Raw genomic sequence first — 23,823 nt, 5'->3', positions numbered from 1 at the left:
TAAACTTAAGAGACAGGTGTTATTCCTATTTAGCAAATCAAAAACCTATGGTTTACACGTTCAATAATTTGCCCAAAGCCTCTAACTAGAACGTTAATTAAGTCAGGATTTGATTCCAGGTGCTTTGATCAGAAAGTGGTTCTGTTACACAATAAAGTTCTAGTTAAAAATTCTTTCTGTAATATTCTCCTAAATTTCAGTTGATTTTATTGAACCTGTGAAATTTAAGCCCCTCTAATTATATTCCTGGGAAACCAGCAGATCTGCAGTTTGCCTCATATCTAATCTCTGTAATTATCTATTGGTCAATTCTTTTTTCCTTCAAGGTAAGCTGTCACTTTAATTTCAAAATGATGTGGCAACTAAGGTGTCACAGTAAAAACAGAAACAAGTGGTCAACATGATTTTAGATTTTAAAAGCTGTTAACTTTAGAGAAGGCCCCCAAAATTACCTTCCCCCCAAATCTGTACATTCTCTACTGATGCTTTTAGTCAAGTCTCCAATACTCTGTAAAGACACTGGGCACTTAACTGAGCAATCCAGTGATGAGTAAAAAAAGTGAGGCAGAATCCTCTTGCTACTAAGAAATTCTTTTCCTCTAATGGCAAATCTCTGGAAAACCCAAGGAACTTGGGTACTAAAGACAGGCTAAAATGAGAATCAGTGAAACCAAATGATACTTCCATGATGCTAAATAAATGAAAGGGTGGCACACCCAGCAAAGTTAGCATTCCTTTATGAAAAAGGGCGAAAGAGGGGCGCCTGGGTGGTCAGTCAGTTAAGCATCCAACTTGAGTTCAGCTCAGGTCATGATCTCGTTATTGAGTTCGAGCCCTGCAGTGGGACTCTCAGTGTGCAGGCTGCTTGAGATTCTCACTCTCTTCCTCTCTCTCTCTGCCCCTCCCCTGCACTCCCACGCTCCCTCTCTCTCAAAATAAAAAACTTTAAAAAAAAAGGAAAGAAAGAAGGAAAGAAAGGAAGGAAAAGGGGAAGGAATGGCTACTTTATTTTTTTTTTAACATTGATGTATTTTTAAGAGAGAGAGAAAGAGACAGAGAACAAGTGAGCAAAGGGCAGAGAGAGGGAGACAAAGAATCCGAAGCAGGCTCCAGGCTCTGAACTGTTAGTAACAGAGCCTGATGCAGGGCTCAAACTCACAAACCGTAAGATCATGATCTGAGCTGAAGTCAGACCCTTAAACAACTGAGCCACCCAGGCACCCCAGGAATGGCTACTTTAGAAAACAACTGAACAAGTTTTGTGAGAAATTTCTATTTTGGCAAAAAACCTCAACTACTACTGAAGAATCTGTCCCCAACACACATTAGGATCAACTCCTGTCAATCTTGATGCCATTTATTTAGTCTTTGGACTTCCTTTCCCTATTCTACACAAGACTTAGTAGGAAAGTTCATTGTTACTTCTTCCCAAGCCAGATACTTATCCACTTGCCAAATAATGCCTAATGGCAAAGTCCACTACTACCCCAGATTAAGTTCCTATAGGGATGAAAAAAAGCAGCCTAGGGGGCTCCTGGTGGCTCAGTCAGCTAAGCACTTGACTCCTGGCTTCGGCTCAGGTCATGAAGCCTACTTTGCAATTTTGTCTGCCAGTCCCCCGTTCACAGTGTCTCTCAAATAAGTGAACTTCATTTTTTTATGTTTACTTATTTTTTTGAGAGAGAGGGCGTGAGTAGGGGAGGGACAGAGAAAGAGGGGGACAAAGGATCTTTAGTGGACTTGGTGCTGACAGCAGCAAGTCAGATGCAGGCCTCCAACTCACGAAAGGTGAGATCATGACCTAAGCTGAAGTCGGACCCTCAACCGAGCCATCCAGGTGCTCCAAATAAACTTAAAAAAAAAAAAAAAAAAAAAAAACAAAAACTTATGGGCAACTCAGTCCATAGAGCAAGTGACTCTTGATCTCTAGGTCCTGCATTCAAGCCCCACATACAGCATGGAGAAGGAAGGAAGGAAGGAAGGAAGGAAGGAAGGAAGGAAGGAAGGAAGGAAGGAAGGAAGGAGAGAGAGAAAGAAAGAGAAAGAAAGAAAAGTAGCTTACAAATAGACATGCTCTGCACCTTCAAGATTGTTTTCTTAAAGACCCACATTTTTAGCATAACTTCTAAGATTGTAATTCATAAATGCAAGCAACAAAAAGAAAAAGCAAGTCTTTATGGTGAAGTAAAGAACATATGGGCAAGTTAGTTATATATTTCAGCATAAACAGAGATAGTTTCCAGGCATTTAAAGCCCTCATAAGAAACACAAAATTGAACTGGGAATATTCAAGGCTGTTACATAATGAAACACCACTGATTCTGAAGGCCAATCTGTGTACCAGCAGCAACCACAAAGGGTTTGGAAATTAGAGGCCAGAGAAGACATTAACCAAGTAGATAAAGACTGTAACTCTTGGCCTCTATTTGGCCTCCATGTTCCCCCTGCCGAGAATACCTCTGCTGTCTTTGATTAATCCCTACTTACCTTTCAGCACACACTTAAATGATGCCTCACCTATCTACTGTAGAGGTTATTTTGTCCAATCACAGGAGAAACTAGAATATGGATACCCACGCATTAATCTTATGGAGTCTTCCTTGCAATGAAGCAAGGAATCTACATTTTTTAAAAATAGTGTTGCATCGCTTATTCACTGACCCATGTATAAAGTCTTTCTTGACTTTTTTTTTTAATACCCACTCTTCCCCCAACCTTGTCGGAGTCTCATACGGGATTCCTTTGGTTCCCTGTAACAAAAGAAGCAATGTAGTATCACAGTGCATCATAAAATTGAGTTTTTGGTAAATTATCAATGCCTTTTAACTTAGGAAATTCAGAACTGACTTTTATTGGTAAAGTCTTAATGGGCATTCAAAAAAAATCTTTCCGTAAACATGCCAATGAATATTTTTTAATAACAGATCATGACAACTTCATAAACTACCAAAAGAAAAAATACATCGCACAGTAAAACAATTTCTGATGTTTTGAAAATACTTTTTCACTTTACATGAAATACACTATGTGCTTCTGCTTGGATCTTACTCTCAATTTTGAGATACTTTGGAAAAGCCACAAAATACATCCTATACTAAGAACAAAAGTCCCTAGTATGAGTTTGTGATCATAGCCTCTGAAATCTCAAAAGTTGCCACAATATTTTTCCAGTCCTGTAAACTTAAAGATATAACTCCTTGTCTCCTGCCATGAGAACTGGGATCATTTCCCTCACCCACTTGGTTAATATTAATCGGCTCTAATATTGGCAACCTGTCTTGGTCAAGCCTTATTCTTGCAAAACCATCCCTTATAATGAAAGAAACATAAAATATATTCTCCACAGTACGAGAAAAAGAGTTTGGATCAATCACAAACTCAAAATAGGACACGGGAGTATCAGGATACTTTCGAAAGTAAGTTTGCAACAATCCCAAGATTCTTTCTACTTCTTTTTCTGTTGCTTCTTGATTATTACTCAGGTCCAACTTCCTCAGCTTTGTAGGCATAGCCCCATTTTCTTCCATTTTGTGAGCTTTCTTCTGGTGTTCAAGTCGGGGCTTTGGTGCAGAAGGCTTAGACTTGAATGAACCAAAAATAAAGTGGAATGTTTCAGCTTGCACTATCCAGGATGTTGCTTCCTTCTGTACTGTCTCCCAGAAGGAAAGAGCTATATTATCATCACAGCCACTCAATTCATCACGTTCATCATCTTCCATCCAGTTCAGGCCCACAAATATAAACAGAAAGTCACAAAACGCTACTTGATTAAAAAAGCTCATATCACAGTTCAGTTGCTTTGCTTTCTCTTTACCCAAATCAGAAGCCAAAACAAGAAACTGGGCATCGAGTGCTGCTTCTCTGGTTCGGCTCACTCCATCGAACAGGACATTGGCTTCTTCAAGGGCCCCGGTTAACGTGTCGCTCGCCGTGTTCACTATGTCATCACGGTTCTGCTGGACACTATAGATGAGCTGTCGGTACTGCCTGCGGATTTTCCGGCATTTCTCCTCGTCATCCGCAAGCCCTAGGAGGTATGGGTCTATGACGGCCTCCCGGCAGCTGAGGTCGTCAGGGCAGCCATCAGCCCCCACCGCCACTTCCACCTTCATCGGTTCTTCCTCGTCCTCCACCCGCTTCACAGAGGACGCACTACCAGCGATGGTCCCCGCTGGCTCCTCTCCTTTCTCTACGCCTCCCCTCAAGGAGCCTTTTTCATCAGACATTCCGGCGACCGGCGCGCTCAGCTGACACTCAGCTAACTGCATTCGCTACGTTTCCGACCATGGCGGAAATTGAAGGGGGTCCGTAGGAGAAGACGTCGCCCATGCGCACTGGCGGGGTCCCGAGGCCCCGCCCCCACCTGGCTCCGGTTCCCGGCGGCCCAGGCCCGCGGAGCCCAGACGCACCCGCGTTAGCAACCGGCTCCCTGCCGCACAGCACAGAACGTGCGCAATAATGGGGCCCCTCTCCACACTACGATAATACCCGCTCAACAGATACCTATTATTTTAGCAATTACTGACAGTGTCCTCTGGCTTTCAAAGAAATACCTAGACAATCATAGCAAAATGGGGGAGGGGAGGGTCAAAGCTCCTGCACTTTAAAACATTTGCCGTCACCTTGCAGTTAGGTCAGCCTATGTTTTTCGTTCTTCTCTGATTAAAAGGCAGGGTCGTTGGGGTTTTGGTTTTTTGAGAACTGAATCTGGCTGCGTTGTAAACTGCCCATAAAGCCAAGCATTGTTGAGTTGCTGAACCTCCACTACAAATAGGCCGAACTCTCAGAGTTCACTTGCAAAGTGGCTGTTTGGATTAATTACCTTCACGGGCCCTCAAAAGCCAGACTCCCTCCAAACTAGGGCAGAGGCAGTTGCAAGGCAAGAGAGTGTCGGCTAGCGCATGAGCTAAAGTGGTGGCAGGTCAGGCATTACTCAAGTGACCTTTGGTTCTCCACCACCCAAGTGTGAAAGAATAAAGTGGGTGCAGTCTCTGCAAAAGAGAGGTTTCTTTGAAAGCTTGCCAAAAGCTAAAGACCACAGACTGAATGGAGAGTAAATCTGAACCCTAAAAGGTAAGCAAAGCTATGAAAAAAAAAATTTTTTTTTAACGTTTATTTATTTTTTTGAGACAGAGAGAGACAGAGCATGAACAGGGGAGGGGCAGAGAGAGAGGGAGACACAGAATCTGAAACAGGCTCCAGGCTCTGAGCTGTCAGCACAGAGCCCAACGCGGGGCTCGAACTCACAGACTGTGAGATCATGACCTGAGCCGAAGTCAGACACTCAACCGACCAAGCCACCCAGGCGCCCCAAAGCTATGAAAATTTTAAACACAATCTGTTGCAAGAAAAAGGAAGCGAATGATGTAAATCAAGTGACTACATTCGAAAATTCACCGGGAATCCCGCACAGTTGGGGGAAAGGGCTTATTTACCTCATCAGTCTCACAAGCAGCAAAGCAGATGTAACAATAAGGAATACATTTTGTTTTTAAAGAGAACAAAAAAGTACACTCTCAACCCAGATCAAAAGCTTTTCACTTCAACAGGTGCCATTTTAATTGGGGGTGCGGGGAGACAAATACCACTGCACCTGTCAATTCTGGTTTCAAGGCACCAAGAGGTAGTAAATTAGCCCTACCTTCCTTCCCATGCGTCTAGACTGGGTCATTTTTCCTGTCTTTACCAGAAAGTTTCTCGCAAATGCGTGAACAGTAAAACCTAGTATTAAGTTTCTCTAAACTATTTACATTACTCTTCATCCCCCATTATTTTAAGTATAGGTAATTCAGGGGGAAAAACGTGCATTTTTCAAAAGCACCAGGCATTATAGTTACTCATGCATATATATCATCCTGCTCTATTAGACTGAACTTCTCTAAAGCAAGAATCTGATTTTAAATCTTCCAAGCAAAGCTGTGTTCACATGGATACATTGGAATATGCATGTTTGAATGTATAAATGAATGTAGATGAAAACTTTGTTCCAGCCCCTACTGCAAGTTATTTGGCAGCAAAATATTAATTTCACAGATCAGTGGGAAAACACAGATCCAACACACTGAAAAGAAAACTTGACTGCTTTTCAGAAAGTCAGGTTTAAGTCTTCTCTGAAGTACAGTAAAAGCAAGAGAAAAACAAAGGTGGGCCCCAGTTTCATCAAAGGGCTATATTTTCTTCCCCAAGTTTGGCCAACTACAAACTATTTAAATCTGTTCTAAATCTTAGATGAAAACATATAATTAATCCCAAGTTCCAAATACAAAAATGTTTCCTTTTACAGTTAACCATATTCTTGGGAGCTTCTGTGAAATCCAGTGAAATCCAGTGAAAGCAATTTATGAAAAGAACTCCAAAACATAAGCCAACCTTCCCACCCCAAGGTGCCTCTTCTCCCGTCTCAGAGAAGGGAAAACGGGCTGACACCAATGTACTCCATACACAGCCTTTCATCTAAGAATTCCAAAACAGTTTAGAAAAATAATTCTCCCAACCTACTTCTAAAGCATTATTAATACCATTTACAGGGATTTCTCAGGAGATAACAGCCCACACAACTTGCCCAGAGCAACAGAACGCATCAAGACAAGCATCGTATTATTAAGTAGTGATTTCCAGTGCTGAATTCTGTGCTGGATCCCTGTCCTTAAGAACCTTGGGAAACTGTAACTCAGATCATCCTCAGAAAGCCATACTTGTGGGGCACCTGGCTGGCTCGCTCGGGAGAGCATGTGACTCTTCATCTCGGGGTCTTGAGTTCCAGCCCCACATTGGGTGTAGAGATGACTTACATGAATAAATGAATAAACTTAAAAAAAAACGTCATACTTGCATTATATTTTGCCTTTTCAACTCTGCCTTTAGAGCACAAGTTTTGAATGTCGCTACAGAGCAAAAATCTCAAGTGTAACAATTTTCCTTAATCTTTTAAAGAATGGGATTTCTACACTTGCGAATTCTGAAATCACTAAATAGCGATTTTCTACCCTAAGGTCCAATTACTCGTAATAAGTATATAAACACAGCTTAAAAAGAAGAACGCAATGCATACGTTCAGTTATACTGGTAACCTCCTCTATGAATTGTAACAGCACAAGCACACTAGTGCTTCGAAGAAATCACTCAAGTTTGCCTTCTTCATTCAGTAAGGTGACAAGTTCAGGCAACCATGACATACAGCCTGGCCTCCAAAATAATTCAGCTCTTCTCCTCCCCCTTTTTTCCTCTTTCAGGAGTTGCTGGCAAGAGCTCAACATGGCCTTATATTTCCTTTTTTGTTTCCTCCAGTTTTTTCCAGTCCCTTGCTAGGAGTTCGGACTCATTCGAGTCCCAGCTCTTAAGCGGTCTCCCACAACCTCTGGTGGTCAACACAAACGTGATGGGATGGATGGCACAGATTACAGGTCTCTCTATGGCCAAATAAAAAAAGAACTCCCAGAGGGTCAGTGGGGTTTCTACTGCAGGATTAATCTATAACAAATGGGCACATGAGAGACCTCTGAGCCGAAGCCAGGAGCCAATCAGGTCTGGGTCCCCATCCAGCACCTATGCTTCTACTGCTACCAGCTAGCTCCCTGAACTTTTCTGTTCCTTCTTTCCCAGCCCCTTCTCTGCCCTTATCCTGCCACGGTGACTATTCAATACTTAGATAAGAAGAGTCTTTTTTTTTTTTTTAATTTGTTGTTGTTGTTTTATTTTTGAGAGAGACAGAGCACAAGCAGAGGAAGGACAGAGAGAGAGAAAGACACAGGATCGAAAACAGGCTCCAGGCTCCAAGCTGACAGCACAAAGCCTGACGCGGGGCTCGAACTCACAAGGCGTGAGATCACGACTTAAGCTGAAGTCGGACGCTTAACCGACTGAGCCACCCAGGCGCCCTAGATGAGACGAGTCTTACTGATCAAAGTACTAGTTTGATTTGTCAGAATAGCAGGACATGAGATATATTTTCTCTTTCATCTTAATTTCCTTCAAGGTTATGTTTGTGTGCATACGTTTTTGCTTTAGTTGGTGTTTTAGTATTTCAGGTAAACTTTGCCATGATCAAGGTAGATACATATTTTTTAAATAACAATGGACAGTGGAAGGAGGCAAACCTGGGTTCCAATCTTAACCTATTATTAGTTATTAGGTTTCTCTTAGGTAGGTTGCTTAACTGCTCAGTGTCTGGTTTCCTCATTTGTAAGGCAGAGATAGTACTACTTAAACACCATAAGCTACTATAAGTTTTGAACGAGAATTATGTGACAGATCGGATAATATTTTCAAATACTTAGTAGGTAATTAGTAAGTTTTCAATCATCCCAAAGATAGTAAATGTTTAATAAACATTATAAACTAAATGGAAAAAAAGAAGTATACAAACCAGTAGCTTCACTCCTGCATGTTGTTTTAGGAAAAGAAAAATATTTTAAAGGTTAAATCCACAAGGAGGCATACAAGAATATATCCCCACTGTAACTAATACCAGTGAAAAGGCACTTGCCACATAATGCAATTTAAAAACCTAGGAAGTCTTCAACTAATGGAGTGCATATAGTACTTTGAAGAGATAAACCTCTGTACTAAATATTCTGAAGCGGGTCTATTAAGAGTCTGAGATTGGGGCGCCTGGGTGGCTCAGTCGGTTAAGCGGCCGACTTCGGCTCGGGTCATGATCTCGCGGTCCGTGAGTTCGAGCCCCGCGTCGGGCTCTGGGCTGCCGGCTCAGAGCCTGCAGCCTGCTTCCGATTCTGTGTCTCCCTCTCTCTCTGCCCCTCCCCCATTCATGCTCTGTCTCTCTCTGTCTCAGAAATAAATAAACGTTAAAAAAAATTTTTTAAAAAAAAGAGTCTGAGATTTATATGCAAAATTATCGGGTATATTTTTCTCATGAGTGGTTCCTTGGATTTCAGCAGATTCTTAAAAAAAAAAAAGTATCCAAAAGAAGCTCTGAATAACTGTTCTATTCAAATAACATGGGCTTTATTGTTGGTGAAGTAAGAGTACACAAAACCTCCGCCCTCGCTCTGTAGTCAGAAGGCACACGCTTCGCGGACACCAGCAAACCCAGTGCTGGCTGACTTTCCAAGCCTCAAGAGCTAACGTAAACAAGGGTGTGAGTTGAGAATAGAACCTCTCAGGTTATGAGAGCAATTACCAACCCTCTCGGGACACACCTCAGAAGTCAGCAATGACCGGGAGCATCATTTTGATAGACGACAGGCAGGAAAGCACGGGGTATGTGGTTTCTAAGAAGGCAGCCTTGAAGGAGTTCACTCTGGAGGTCTGGGCTCCAGTCAGAACTAGTGCTGTATTAGTTTCCACTTATTCTCCTCACAGTCTGAGTTTCCTCATTTGTAAAGTGAGTCTATTGGATGTCAACCCAGATTGGCTGTCACTCTATAATCATATACAAATATTTGTTGACAAACATATTTTTAAATATATACATTTGCCCCACAGATTTCTGTTACAGATAGCAAAAACAGTGCCCAGCCCAAGGTGAGAACACAGGTACTCAAAAGTACCTGTAGCTAAATAAATGTAATGGGACTTCCTTCTCAACTGACCTTGACACACCTGCATAAAACAATGAAGGTAGCCACTGCTGCTGTTATACAGCTCTTTAAAACTCTGAACCATTTATATGCTGCCTAGAATCTCTCCAGGATATCTTAAGTCTTGGTCTCAGATAGAGACAATCCACCTTCATAAAATCAGACATCTTGTAACTAAATAACCTCACTTGAAGTTAGTCTCCTCTGGCCCCTACCATCATCCAGTCATTCAACCAATTATTTATTGAATGCATACCAAGTGTTACACACACACACACACACACACAGAGAAGGTACAAAAATAAGTCATTTTTGTTCTAAAGGAATGTAAATTTAGTAGGCACGGAGGAATGCAGTTCCACTCTGCAAGCATTTAATGAATGAATGCCAATTTGCCAGAGCTATGCTAGAAATACTGAGATATGCATGGGCTCAGCTCTGAATCATGAGCACACAACCACACTGGGGAGCTCAGGCATGTATCCCAATAGCTGTAACACAAAGTCAAGTGCCGGGAAGTATGAGTACCACACAGTGAATTTCACAGACAGGCCTGGATTCCATTCCTGGTTCTGCCACTTAAACTAGCTGTGTAATGTGGGCATGTTCCTTAAATTCCCAGGGCCTCCATTTTCTCCTCTGTAAACCTAGATAAAACCACCTTCTGCAGAGGACTACTGTGAGAATTTAATCAATGAGGCAATAGAGCATTTAGAGTAGGCATTCAATAAATGGTAGCTATTATCATTAATAGGCATGTTCATTTAAATAGTTTTTGAACTCTAATAAAGACCTGGGATCCTAGGCACAAAGAAGACTAACTCTCCACTGCTGATATGTAAGCCAAAAAATTATAATTGGCAGGATTCTTCCTCTTCCAGAGAGAAGATTCGCGGGGGTGCTGTGGGAGCACGGAGGGAAAGAATGGGCAAATCTGGCCTTGTACTGTAACACAGGGAGGCGGTTGGAAAAGTGTCTTCGAACAGGAAAATAAACCAGAAACTGAAATGAAGAACAGAGGAGAGAAATTTTAGGGACTCTGGCTGCAATGGTAGCCCCACTGCAGATAGGTAAGGGAGCAGAGCAAGAGATAACCAGAGAAGCAGGTGGGGGCCAGGCCCTGCCACACAGAAGGCCAAACTACGGAGTGTGCCCTTTACCCTGGAGGCAGACCCAGGGGCAGCGAAGCAGCAATCAGAAGAGGACTCCCAACAGCACAGGGACGAGAAGGGGAGGGAGTCCAAAGTGGGAGGCCGGGGCAGAAGCCTGTTACAGGCAGTGGGCACGTATGTGGGCAGCAGTCAGGCCCTGGCACATGAGGAGCCAGGAGAGGCCAGAGTAGCAGCACTGCTGTGGAAGGAAAATGAACAGCAAGAAAGAGGTTCATGCTGTCAGTCCAAGTGGAAGGAAGCGAGATGGGGTCTCAATGTGGATTCACTAGTAAAAAGTTTACTACATAATTCAGCCCCAGATAAATTTATTTGTGGTCCTAACAATCCAGGCCTCTTTTGAATCTTGTTAGTCCTTCCCCCCGTGACCTTCTTAGTGTCAGCCAGTCGGTGCTCTTCCCCTCTCCTTGGGCCTCAAGCTCCACTCGGCCACAGCAGGTACACCACTAGTCTCCCCAGAAGGATCAGGTCAGAGTAAAGAATCAAAAGAAATGAAGTTCTCTGCCAATTTTGGTGGAGTATTAAGATAGAAAGGGGATGGTTGGGGAGTTATTAAATTACCACTCATTTCCTGATGTCTACTCAGTTAAGAATCTGGTTCCTGGTAACTTTAGAAGTTAGGCTTCAAAGGAGGAAACCTGCCTCTTAGTGTCTACCCGTAGAGCCTGGACCACGGGGCCCGAACCTCTGCACGGGCCTGAGCTCCTCCTACAACTGCCTCCATAATTCACCTCCCTGTTAACCGGGCACTGCCTTATGTCTGGCATCTCTCCTACTATGGCCTTGAAGAAATGAAGTCCTGTGTTGCCAGCGTTAGTCTTCTCTCCCAAGACTATGGTCTCAAACTACTTAATTCTGTCCTGCACTTAGTATCCCCATAAACACTTTTTCATGCACTTTGCTTTTCCTCTCTATACCACCACCAAGCATTTATACAAGTGGTTTCAAAACTCTGCGATCCTGGAGACACTGACTCACATACGAGAAAGGCTCCCTGCAAGAATACTTGCAATCTTGCCCTTAGGAACTAAAATGTTTATGGGGCGCCTGGGTGGCTCATTTTGTTAAGCATCCAACTTCAGCTCAAGTCATGATCTCATGGTTCAGTGGGTTTAGCTGGCATGGCCGACATCAGGCTCTCTGCTGTCAGTGCAGAGCCGGCTTCAGATCTTCTGTCTCCCTCTCTCTCCCTCTCTCTCTCTCTCAAAAATAAACAAACATTGGGGCACCTGGGTGGCTCAGTCAGTTAAGTGGCTCAGACTAGGGTTAAGTGTCCCCTGCTTGTGGGAAAACTATTCATGATAACAAAGATTTCAAAAATAAGACAATTCAAGACCCAGCATCAAAACAGTCCTTTAAGGGGCACCTTGGTGGCTCAGTTGGTTAGGCGTCCGACTTCGACTCAGGTATGCATGATCTCATAGCTTGTGGGTTCGAGTCCCGCACTGAGCTCCGTGCTGACAGTTAGGAGCCTGGGGCCTGCTTCAGATTCTGTGTCTCCTTCTCTCTCTGTCCCTCCCTTGTTCATGCTCTGTCTCTCTCTCTCGAAAATAAATAAACATTAAAAAAAATTTTTTTTAAACATTAAAAAAAAGGAAGAAAAAAAGGAACTAAAATGTTTATGAAAGCCAGATGACTTTGAGCATAGGAATTCTATGCATAGTTCTTAGAATTCAGTAGGCTCCTTAGTTCCAATTTCACACCTGCACATTCAAGTCCTGGCCACAGACAGCATATTTCTCTATTTTTCTATTCAGGTATAAAGTGTTAGTGGCCTGGTGAGTTACCACCATTTGCTATCTTCTAATGCATATCCTTTGGGTATTAAACAGTAGTACTTTGGGGGCACCTGGGTGGCGCTGTTAGTTAGGTGGAGTCAGACTCTGATTTTGGCTCAAGTTATGATCTCACAGATTGTGGGCTCGAGCCCTACAACAGGCTCTGCGCTACTGGTGCGGAGCCTACTTGGGTTTCTCTCTGTCTCCTTCTCTCCCTCCCCTGCTCATGCTCTCGCACGCACCCGCTCTCCCTCAAAATAAATAAAACATTAAAAAAAAAAAAAAAAAAAAGTAGTACTTTGTTTGGTTTTCCCCGATTGTAATTATTTAGCAACCAACCCTGACCAAACTACCTTCTACATTAAAGTAAGTCTCAAATGTGAGATTTATCCTAATAATTACTTGAGGGGACTTGCTTAAAATAAATTAAAAGGCAGATCCTAGCCCCTTCCAGAAAGTTCACTTAAGAAGACCTCAGGTAAAGCCTAGGCATGCACATTCAACAAGCACTCCAGACATTCCGTGCAGGTGGCCCATAGACTAGATTTCTGAAACAAACTTCCTTATTAAAGCTTTCAGCTTCCTATAGGTAGTCATCTAGACTTATAAGTGCCTTCAAGCAGGATTCTCACTCCCTGTCTTCTATAGGACACTGTGACAGCTAGGTAGATTTTGCTGCTGCTGCTGTGTTTATTTAGGGGAAAGAGAGACAAAGGAAGAAAGAAAAGAGGAGAAAAGAAAAGCAGGCATTTTAAAGAGCTCCCTCTCCCCTATTTACCTTGCAATTAAAGTATAAAATCTTAACCTTTTTTTTTTTTAAGGTGTGAACTTTAGGATCATAACACTACTCCTATAAAATCAATTCTCCACTAAATAAATGTTTTTCTCCACTCAAACCCAATGTTCCGTAAAGATTTTCAGAACCTACCACTTAACCCCAAGTTGGGACAGCAGTTGGCTGGAAATTCACAAACATTTCAAACCAGTGGTCCTCACTTTGTTGTGTCTTAGGACTCATTAGAAACCAAAAATAAATAATACAAAGTAGAGTGGTAAGCTTACTTTAAAAACTGTGCTAAATAACTTTTTTTAATTTTAATTATGACTTGGTGGTATACTTTTCAACCTTGGCACCGCACCTCATTAAATGTCTGAAATTAACTATGATTAATGGATTGAAAACATCAGAACAGACCAATAAAGTGGGTTCAAAGCTTATAAGAAGAGTGATTCTTTTTACTCCCAACGATGCTAAAACCAGAACCATTTGTAGAATTTATATAAAGGTCAAATACCCATATAACTTTTTAAGTGCAAATTTATGACACAGGTGGAGAAAACAGAACAATCCAGACAGAAAGTAATATTAATAGACCTTTGTCTCATTTTACTTGCAAACTAAAGGTCTGAGTAATACTTTCAATCAAGCTAAAAGCCTTTTTATCCTTTAATTATTTTCCATGAATTTTCCATTTGTCTTTGAAGTCTATCTGTGTTTCCTATTTCATCACCCATTCTTCAAAAATGGTAAACAAGATTCTTTTAGAAGAAAAGGTAGTAAATAAAAATGCAAATTAATTGTTAATATTCTTCCTAAATGTGCAGGCATCTAAGTAGACTTTTTACATTTAACCTGAGGCCTCAGGTTTACTTCTAAGAAGGCAATGTTCAAGCACGAGTTCCATTTCTTAAGAATTACACGGATACAAACAGACAAGGACAAAAAGATAATCAGCAAAACTTAAAGCAGACAGATGTATGAAGGTGATGAAATTATGAGACTTTCTAACCGGGTAACCAACCACACTCAATGGAGAATATCACGCACGACGGGTATTCCTCTACAACATGCACGGGGACCACAGCCATGACCCACCGACCCCACGGTGCGGGGTCCTAAGGGAGGACTGCCACCGCGCCTGCCACTGGTCAAAGGAAAGATTTTTCTCCCTTTCCCTCCACCCAATAGTTAACTCTGGGCTACAAGAGATACCAGAAGGGAAATGAACTCACTCCAGGAGTTTGCAGGTTACTCTCCCCAGAGCCTGGGGCTTCTGGGTTTCCCTCCCAGTGAATTAAAGAGAAAGAGGATAGGGATCGACGAAGATACGCGTCTCCTGATCCCCTTTGCTCAGTACTTCTCCAAACAGCTCACTTTCAGCAGTTTACACTGCTGCTAAAATTTAAGTTATTTAGATTGATTAGAAGGGGCAAAGGCAGGGAAAGTCGGGAAGGAAAATTTTTCTGAACGCGTATTTTATAAGACGAAAAGTTACACACTCCCTTGCAAGCTCCCCAGTTCTGAATTTACCCGCCGTCTCATCAACTTCCATTAACACGTGGGCTGGCCCCTACTGCTTCTTTGTCGTTTTTAAGGACGCGCTCCGTTTGGAGGTTCGTTCACACATCCACCCTGGCCCCGAAAGGAGGGCCGCGAGCACGGTGGGCTCCAGGAGCTCCCTCCCGGGACTGGCGGGTAGAGAACGTTAATGTCCCCCGCGCCCCCCGCCCCCCGCCCTACCTTCAGGGTTGGACCATGGCCTCCTATCTTTCGCCGCTTCACAAACACCACCGGCACGTCGGTTTCCGAGGTCAGCTCCGAGAGCGCTCTCTCCAGGCCCCTGGCGTCCTCTGCGGCACAAAAGCAGAGAGGGGCGCGGGTCAGTCTCGCCGCCCCGGGCCGCGGCGGGAAGTGCACGGCGGGGGCGGGGCTTCCGCGTCCCCGACCGCGCCGCCCCCTGCCTCGGCCCAGGGCCCGAGCCCCTCTCCCCGCACACCTGCGCGCGGAGGCCGCAGGGTCCCCGGCCGCCTCCCGCACCCGAGGTCCCGCCGCGCTCAAATCCTGGCGGCCTCGCCGGACCAGACGCCCCGAATCCCGGTAAATCCCCAATGCAGAGAAGCCTCGCAAAGGAGGCTTAAGACAGTCATCTCCACTTCTATAAAACGCCTCCCAATTTAATCTGCCTTTGAACTCTGCATTTATATAGAATGCCAAAAGCCAACTTCCCAGGTTTCTTTGAAATTTGAAACCACGAGGCAAAATTAGGAACACTCTGCCCTCTTAGGGTGCTTTCTTTCATTTCAGAACCTTGAAGCCATACAGCAACACCCTGCTTGACAGACCGGGAGCTAATGGCCCAATTTTACAAACGGGTGAACTCAGGTAGGCAGTGAGTCAATGATAGAATTAAAAATAGACTCCAGTTACTCTAACATCATCCGGCCCATTCATGACACAAAAATCACACCAACTCAGAAGCGCTGCTGCTTTGACAACAACAATGGCAGCTAGCACTTCTGCGATGCTTTGCACATTACCAACACTCAATCTTCACAACTACTCTTTGCAAGTAGGTCCCGTCCGGCCCGTCTCACACACAGGCAGAGCCGGCACGGAAAAGCTAACGTGCCCGAGTTCAAAGCAGCTAGGTCGTCAGAGCAGAGCCAGGGTTCAAACCCAGGCAGTGCAGTGCACGCCTGTAACCCTGTACGCCCGATACAGCGAGACCAGCCCTGGGTCCCACTCGCAGCTGTCGTGTTTAAGAGCCTGGGGCAAGTCACGTGATTCTGAGCCTCGGTTTCCCCAACTGTAAATAGGGAGGTACGGGCATTTTGCCAACTCGGGATTTCCGGGGATTAAATGGTGCGACAATTTCTTAAGAGACATCTTTAAATTATTATACTCCTTTAGTGCTGTGGAGGATCTGTCGATCTATTCGTCACATTGTCATCTACATTCCGACACTCGTACAGTAGGAAACGATACAAACACCCATTTTCTCGCGTTTCCGCACACTGTCTCTACAGAGGGCGAGCGGAAGGAAGCCACCAGCCGACAAGGGCCGGCCGGTCTCTCCCCAGCCCAGGCTCGGCTTCCACCGACCCACGCGACACAATGAACGCGGCCCGCAAGAGCACCGCCTTACACCAAGCTTCACCCCTACTCAGACACACCTCAAAACATCCCTTTCCGTGGTTCGAAGCGCACCCGACAGACGGCTGCCCACGTCCCCAGCCTCGCAGCCCCAGAGGCTGGCAGCCCTACCCGAGTTTCTGGGTCCCCACCGCTTACGTGAAGGGGAGCGCCGGATCACCAGGCTCTTCTGGAGGGCGGCCCCCCACCTTCCGCTCGGAGGCACTGCGGAGACACTGCGAGAGACTGCTGCAAACCGAGGGGAAGGGTGGCGGGCTCCCCGCCGCCACGAGAAGCCACGCCCTGCTCGGAGCGGGCTGCCGGGCCGCCAGAGTCAGAATGACAAAGCAGAAATCCACTCCGGTGCAGCCCTGGCGACTACGCCAACGGGCTTAGCGAAGCGAGACCTCCTAATTGGGTGACACCACATCCTCTTCCTGCTCAGAGCGCCCCCAACCCAAGGAAAGAGCAAAAACAACGTAAGAATGTTTGGAACCAGAACGCAGAGACAAGTGTGTTTTAATTAAGCAAAACTGGACCGTGCCTTAAGGCAGTGACTCGGGAACTTTGCTGCCCATTGTGATCACGAGAGGATCTTGAAGAACACCGACGCCTCACTCCCACCCCCAGACATTCTGGGTGAATGGGTATTAGGTGTGACCCGGGCGGGCATCCGAGGGGTTTTTGTTTTTGTTTTTAACTCCCTGGGTGATTCTAGTGAACTGCAAAGTTTGGGACCCTTTGCCCTAGCGTAATGGACTTGTCAGTCTGGCAGTTCTCTAAAGGAAATTACCAGGCTTTTAAAAGAAACATCTAGTCCATTCTGACTAATCCTGAAAAGTGACAAATTCTCACCAACACATAACTTCCCCGTATGTCCTTCCTCCTTAACCCACTCAGGTTTTGGGTTGTCACGTCTGTTTTAGCGAAAACAGCATATTTAACTCCAGTCATGCCAAGCCACCTGCAGCTGCCCAAGTGAGCCATGCTCTCTCATACTTCCTGCTCTTACTCCTATTCTTACTCAGCACCTTGGATCAGTAGGGAAGTAGGAATATTTGCTGAATAAATAAATGAATGAATGAATGTCTCTCCCACCGCTTTGGATATTGGCCGACTGAAGCACACAGGGGTGAAAGGGTTGTTGGTTTTTGAAGGCTGCGAGAAACCACACCGTCTCTGAGGTGGCAGGCAACCACAGTTTGCTCCTTTGAGTTCATTCCAAGGCACGGTTGGAGGCTTGGTGAACACACACGCACTTGTGCAAACACACATACACACGCTCACGACGCACATGAATGGAGGTACTCTCCTTGCATGGCAGTTGTTTGCCTAAGTGTGTGCCTCACCTGTTCTGGGGTCCTTAGAACAGAGTATGGGTCTAGCACAGGTGTCCAGGAAACAAGGAGCAAAGGAGAGGGAAAGAAGCCAGGACTCCCAGGTGGAAAACAACATTTCCTCCTGGCTGCTGTGCCCACCTCTGTTAACTCTTATATGCCTTAGCTCAGTTAATCGACACGATAATGTCCCGTGAACCAGGCACATAAACTCCTCATTCCTGTGATGTGTAGAACCTACAGCTTCTTTCAAAGGTCAAGATAGAGATGGACTTTAAAATCATTTCACTTGAAATAATGTACTAAACGCAAGCAATAAGGATTGATTTTTATGATCCTTATATGACAGGTCAGCGTTGCCATAGTTAGTATCTTCTAATAGCATACCAGAAAAGGCTAGATAAGGCATTTTAACTTCACACTGTTCTTAAGTGAGCAAATTATAGCACAAATACGTAGAGTAGCTCCATGTAGTTGTTTTTTTTTTAAGTTAAACAAATCGCCACTTAAAAAAAAAAAAACCTTCACGTTTCTTTCAAACGTTTCTTGCTGCAATTAAGGGGCCAGATGCCTTACCCTTGTCACAAAATACAGAGAACTCCAACTCCTTAGTTATATTTAGTTTCCGGGCAGTGGAAGAAGTGCCTCATCTCCCACCATTTCTCATCGCGCAGCATTTGTTTCAGACATATGTCTTACATCTCTTGACTGAGCTCATGTTATTCCCCTGCCTAAAATAATCTACCCTCCCTAAGGCCTATTCCTTCAAAGCTCATCTGAAATGTCATCTCCTCTGGGAGGGCTTCCCTGATTCCCACCCAGTGTTGATAGCTCTGTCCCTATTCTGAGATCCCAAATACCTAAAAATCATTATAAATCACGTATATCCAAGAGGGCTTTAGGAAGACAAACCCTTGTTTGATTTCTCTTGTCTTCCCAGAACCTGCTACATATAGTAAGTACTCAGAAAATGCTGGAAAAGACCCTCTCCATTCCTGAACTGTCATCTAAGCACACTATAAACAGATCTATTCGGGATATTAGATCAAGATTCCTATTGCACTAAACTGTTGTTCCTCCTACAATAAGTTTCTCACACACACACCACCACCTTGAGCTAGAACAATCTTTCCGACACTCAACTCTTCTCCGCTCAAACCTTGTCACTCTATAGGACCCTCAAAATAAAGTCCAACCTCCTCGATTGTCCTGACTTGGCAAGGCCCACCCTTGTTAAACCCAGCTGTCCACATATTCTGTACCCTACTTACATAGCAAAACACCACTGGAGAAAACAGAACTTAAAAGTGATTTCACTTTAAGGTCAGGACCACAAACTTCAATGTGTCCCCAAAGCTTCCCAGCAGTCCTTTACGTCTCTGGTATACTTGTTTTCCTAGTTTCCCAAGTAAATATTTCATACTTCTTCCCCTTTTGTCAAACCTCTAATATACCTACACCTTGCCGTTCACTCATGACTTGCTTGCTTTCTTCTTTAAGAAAACAGAATCGGTCAGAACTCAACCACCAAGCGGCCATACTCCCTGCCTTCACCCTCATTTAATGAAGCGTACTCCACTTGTGTACAGATCCTCATCTCTTCTTGCCTTCTCAATCTTCAATAACTTCATTCCTGAAATTAGCCTCCCTCTCTGGCATCATCAGTTTCTTCTTCTCTACCCGATAATTCCCCACATCATACACATGGTAGTTTTCACATTTAAAAAAAAGTCTCCCGTGATCCCCTGGACCCAACCATCATAGTTACTACCCCATTTCATTGTTCCCCTTCACAGGGGGAAAAAAAAAAACAGCTTTGAAAGAATTCTCATGTACCCTGAAGAAGAAGAAAGTAGGGTAGGGAGGTCAAGAAAGATCTAAGAATATGGCACTTGAGCTGAGACCAGAATGAAAGGAGGGAGCAAGATTTATGAGGGGGGAAATCTTTCTAAGCAGAGGAACAGGAAGTACTAGGGGGCCCTGGCTTGCTCAGTGGGTGAAGCATGGGACTCTCAATCTCAGGTTGTAAATTCAAGCCCCAATGTTGGGCGTAGAGAGTTCTTAAAAATAAGAATCTTTTAAAAAGGAGGAGGAGGGGGAGGAAGAAGAAGAGAAGGAAGAGAAGAAGAGGAGAAGGAGGAGAAGGAGGAGAAAGGGAAGGAGAAGAAGAAAACAAGAAGTACTAAAGCCCTAAGCTGGACGCCTGCTTGACTTGTCCAAAGAACTGTGAAGCAAGCAGTGTGTCTAAAGCTCAGTGAACAAGGAAGAAAGTGGTAGGTAGTGAAGCCAGAGGCGTAGCCAGAGGTCAGAACCCAAAGGCCATAGGACTTTGGATCTCATTGTAAATGTAATAAGAAGCCAAAGTGTCACAAGCAAGGAGATGGAAATCAGCTAATTTGTATCTTAGAAGGATTGCTCTGCTGTGTGTGGTATCGACTAGGGTGGGTAGGGACTTAGGAGAAACACAGACCAGCTGGGAGGTTGCTGTTGTGGTCCGAGCCAGAGACAATGAAGGCTTGGATTAGGAGGTGAGAAGAGATATTTGAAAGTAAAGCTCATAAATGTTGCACATGGGTGGAATAAGGAAGGTAAAAGAAGGAGAACAATCGATGATGACTAAGGAGTTTTAGCCTTCGCAACGGGGTGAATGGGGGCACTGTGGAATGGAAAGGGGGAACACCCAGGGAGGGGGAGGAAAGGTAGGAGTGGGGCAGGTGGAAAGCAGTAGTTCGGGACAGATCCCACACTGGTTTGAGAGACCTGTTGTCATCTGAATGGAGATGCTCAGTATGCAAATCTGGAGTTCACGGGAGAAGTCAGAGCAAGAAATAAGAATCTGCAAGTCAAATATAAAAGACATTTAATGCCGTATATGTTAGTTCTCCAGAGAAACAGGACCAATAGAATATATAAGTAGAGAGACAGAGAGAAACAAACTGGCTCTCAGGATTGTGGGGACTAGCAAGTCCTAAACCTACTGGACAGGCCATCAGGCTGGGAAGGCCAGTGGTCCTAATGTTGCAGTGTTGAGTCCAAAGGCAATCTCACTTCCTTTCTCTGCAGGAGGCCTCGGTCTTTTCTCTGAAGGACTTCAACTGATTGGATGAAGCCCACTCATGTTATGAAGGATAATCTGCTTCACTCAAAGTCTACTGTTTTCAGCGTTAATCACATCAGAGAGTACGTTCACAGCAACCGTCTACACTGGTGTTTGGTCAAACGACGGGGCACCATAAAATTAACCTTCACAGGTGGGACTAGATGAAGTTACCCAGGAAGTTAATATATTTAAGGAAATGAGGATGGTCCAGGAACGCAAAGTGCAAAGGAGGAGAAGGGGCCAGCAAAGGAGCCTGAGAAGAAACTGGAGGGAGGTGGGAGAGAAACCAAGAGAATGTGGTGTCTCAGAGGCCAGTGAAGAAATGCTCCCCGAAGGAGGAAGACCAACTAGATGAGAAATACGACAAGATACAAACCGAGTCATGAAAGTCAGTTGTTGTTGATTTTTATGAAAACGATGGAGGAAACAAAGCCTAATTAGAGGACGCTCAACCAGAAACAGAAAAAAGGACATGAAGGTAGTGAGGACTGCCAACTCTTTGAAGGAGTTTTGGTATAAAAACACAAAAGAGGGAAAGTAGCTGAAGAGCAACATAGGATCAAGGAGGGTGTTTTGTTTAGTTTTATCTAAGAAGGAAATTATTATAGCACGTTTTTATGCTGAGAAACCAATCTAGTAGAGCGAAATTTGGCAATTTTCAAAGAGGAAAGGAGCAAGAGGAGGTCATTACAGAGGCAAAATCCTGTGAATGTGCATCCATTGCACAGCGTCGACTTCAGTCAAACCCAGGCTCGATCAGTGACTAGACTATCCAGTTACTCCGCCTCTCAGCTTCCTTATCCTCTTTCTACTAGACCCTCTTTGGTCCTTCTACCTCTTTATCTCACCCAAATCTGCCCTCCGTCTCTACAGCCCAGCCATTAGCCTTTTTTCAGTCTCTTTAATTACCTAACCACAGGTCTTTGCTAACTCCTCCAGTTTGCTAACGACTCCAGTCGTTCATCAGATCTGAGAACAAGCATGCCTTCCCGAGGAAACTACCACATAGGTCAAATCCCCCAATGAGGTGCTCCTGTGTTACAATGCATTCTTTCTGCCTGCTACTTATCACAACTGCAGTTATATTTTTATAGACGATTATTTGATCAATGTCGGCCTCCCCCTAGAATAGCACAGCTCAACAGAATTTTCTGTGATGATGAAATGTTCTATATCAGCACTGTCCAACCCACATGTGATTACTGAGCACTTAAAATGTGGCTGGTGCAACTGCAAATCTTAAGTTTTTATTTTATTTAGGTTTAATCTGTTTAAATGTAAGTAGCCACATGTAGGCAGGGTCCAGGATTACTTATGCTCACCACAATGTTCTCAGTACTTAAAACAGTGTCCACACACAGAACAACAACAACAACAGTGCCCACACATAGTAATAGCTCAATAAATATTTCTTGGAAGACTCAATCTGTAAAATGGAGATAATACTAGTTAATTTGTGGATTCCATCTTTTTCGGAGGAAAGGAAAAAAGACTTTACATGGCAACTCTCAGGGGTTCTCAGCCCTCCTACAAAGATGAATTTGCCCTTTTAGTTTGATCCATCCCAGAGGGTAGCAGGGATAATGAATGAGAACTCTTTGGGTGGCCTGAATGAAATAATATCTGTAATATGGCTAGGAGCGTGCCTGAAACATAGTAGGTGCTCAAATGTGGTGGGCCATCAACTTCAAATAGGGAAAGCAAATAATGATGTGGGACAATTGGGGAAGGCCTCACAAAGCAAGTGATCTGAGGAATAATGAAGGTAAAAGTAATGGGAGTGGGAGAAATACCTGAGAATGTTTCTGTGCTTGCTGAAAAAACCCTCAGGTATAGAAAGATAATTATCTTGTCCATGGCCACCTAACTAACAATCGGCAGAGCTGAGACTGACACCCGATCCTTGGCAATTACCACAATGCTGTTCTATGTCTTGAACAGAATTTTTTCTAGGCAGAGGGAGCAATACGTCTAAAGGCACAGCTGTAGGAAAGAAATGGTTTCTGCATGAGATGCAGAAGCATAAGCGGAGATGAAACTATCAATATATGTTGAATTCACTTTAGGTTCACAGTGCAGCTAAGTGTCTGGTTCATTTCCCTACATTCTCAGTTAATCCTCCGAAATCACCTTAAGGTTACACCATATGAAAAACTGAAATTTCAGGAAGTTACGAATCTTGCCAAAGGTCACAAAAGAGCTGTGTTGGAGTAAGGATATACATCCATTGTTTGCCTCACAATTCAGTAGTAATATATAGTGAGGTAGGAGCCAGAAAGAGGCGAAAGCATCATGCTATAGGGACACACACCAAAAGACGCACTGGCTTTCTGACAAAGACCAGGGTAGACTTCATCCATGAAACATCCGCCCTGAAAACTTCGAAATCCTGCGTGGAGGACCATGATCTCTGCGACGCCTTCTTTGACCAAACATGGAACTAGTCACTCCTTTATTTCTCACATCAAGCTACATCACAACTGTCTGTTTAGGTGTCTGCCATGCATAGAACACTCATTTATTGAGCACCTCTGTGCCAGGACCTTTATGTTCTCTCGTTAATCAATGCAGTAATGCTCTGGGATATGTATTACCATTTCCATTTGCAGATGAGTAAACCAAGGTTAAGTGAGTGACCCAAGCCAGGTCTGACAGCTAGTACAGGATTGCCGTCTCATAGTCTTCTCTCTCCACTACAATATTCTTCACACAGTGCCTTTCCCATGGTAGGCTGGCACTGGAGCAGGCTTTCAAATGCGAGCAGAGAAGAGAGTCAAAGGTGTTCTTGTAAACCAGCTTGGGCAGGAGAGGTGGGAGGAGTCTGAATTTGTCAATTTCTGTGATACAAGTACTCCCGCTTTGGCTGATTTCAAGCTATCAACCTGCTTGCAAAATTCCTCAATGTTTAACTACGGCTGTCTTGAGCCGGTAGCAGCAGCTCCAACACACCCCCTGAAGCTCAAGGTCATCAGGTACAAGCTCCTTCC

General features: G+C 44.2%; 3 protein-coding genes and 1 long non-coding RNA gene across 5 annotated transcripts in view; 2 read left to right on the top strand and 2 right to left on the bottom strand.

Annotated features, from left to right (window-relative positions):
• Positions 1-16,667, bottom strand: part of TXNRD1 (thioredoxin reductase 1) — a 70,782-nt gene extending 54,115 nt beyond the window's left edge. Inside the window, exons 1-2 of one of the 2 annotated variants that reach the window (XM_045467214.1) lie at positions 16,559-16,667; positions 15,008-15,117 (exon numbers count right to left, since the gene is read on the bottom strand). The gene's annotated coding sequence lies outside the window, so the exon portion shown is untranslated. Of the gene's footprint in view, positions 1-15,007; positions 15,118-16,531 lie in introns of both variants that reach the window. The other variant, XM_045467215.1, reaches the window with a different exon arrangement.
• On the bottom strand, positions 2,828-14,988 carry EID3 (EP300 interacting inhibitor of differentiation 3). Its single transcript, XM_045467216.1, has one exon. It carries the CDS (start codon positions 4,266-4,268, stop codon positions 3,111-3,113), a length of 1,158 nt encoding a protein of 385 aa, XP_045323172.1. The 5' UTR covers positions 4,269-14,988; the 3' UTR covers positions 2,828-3,110.
• LOC123591892 (translation initiation factor IF-2-like) lies at positions 14,976-17,487 on the top strand. Its single transcript, XM_045466510.1, has 2 exons — positions 14,976-15,364; positions 16,294-17,487. The coding sequence occupies exons 1-2, from the start codon at positions 14,976-14,978 to the stop codon at positions 16,793-16,795; spliced, it is 891 nt and encodes a 296-aa protein (XP_045322466.1). The 3' UTR covers positions 16,796-17,487.
• Positions 17,488-19,838: 2,351 nt separating this feature from the next.
• On the top strand, positions 19,839-23,497 carry LOC123592188. Its single transcript, XR_006709621.1, has 2 exons — positions 19,839-20,324; positions 20,800-23,497. It is a non-coding gene; the product is annotated as an uncharacterized LOC123592188 (long non-coding RNA).
• The last annotated feature ends 326 nt before the right edge of the window (positions 23,498-23,823 follow it).

The sequence above is a fragment of the Leopardus geoffroyi genome, chromosome B4 (genome assembly GCF_018350155.1).
Source record: "Leopardus geoffroyi isolate Oge1 chromosome B4, O.geoffroyi_Oge1_pat1.0, whole genome shotgun sequence".
In the NCBI taxonomy this organism is placed as follows: domain Eukaryota; kingdom Metazoa; phylum Chordata; class Mammalia; order Carnivora; family Felidae; genus Leopardus; species Leopardus geoffroyi.
The sequence above is the reverse complement of the archived record's forward strand: the minus strand, read 5'-3'. Positions and strand labels throughout refer to the sequence as shown.

Coding starts and splice junctions, on each gene's coding strand:
- EID3 (XM_045467216.1), bottom strand. CDS start 4,268: ATGCAGTTAGCTGAGTGTCAGCTGAGCGCGCCGGTCGCCGGAATGTCT.
- LOC123591892 (XM_045466510.1), top strand. CDS start 14,976: ATGTCCCCCGCGCCCCCCGCCCCCCGCCCTACCTTCAGGGTTGGACCA. Junction 15,365..16,293: donor ACCAGACGCCCCGAATCCCG/GTAAATCCCCAA, acceptor CTGTCTCTACAG/AGGGCGAGCGGAAGGAAGCC.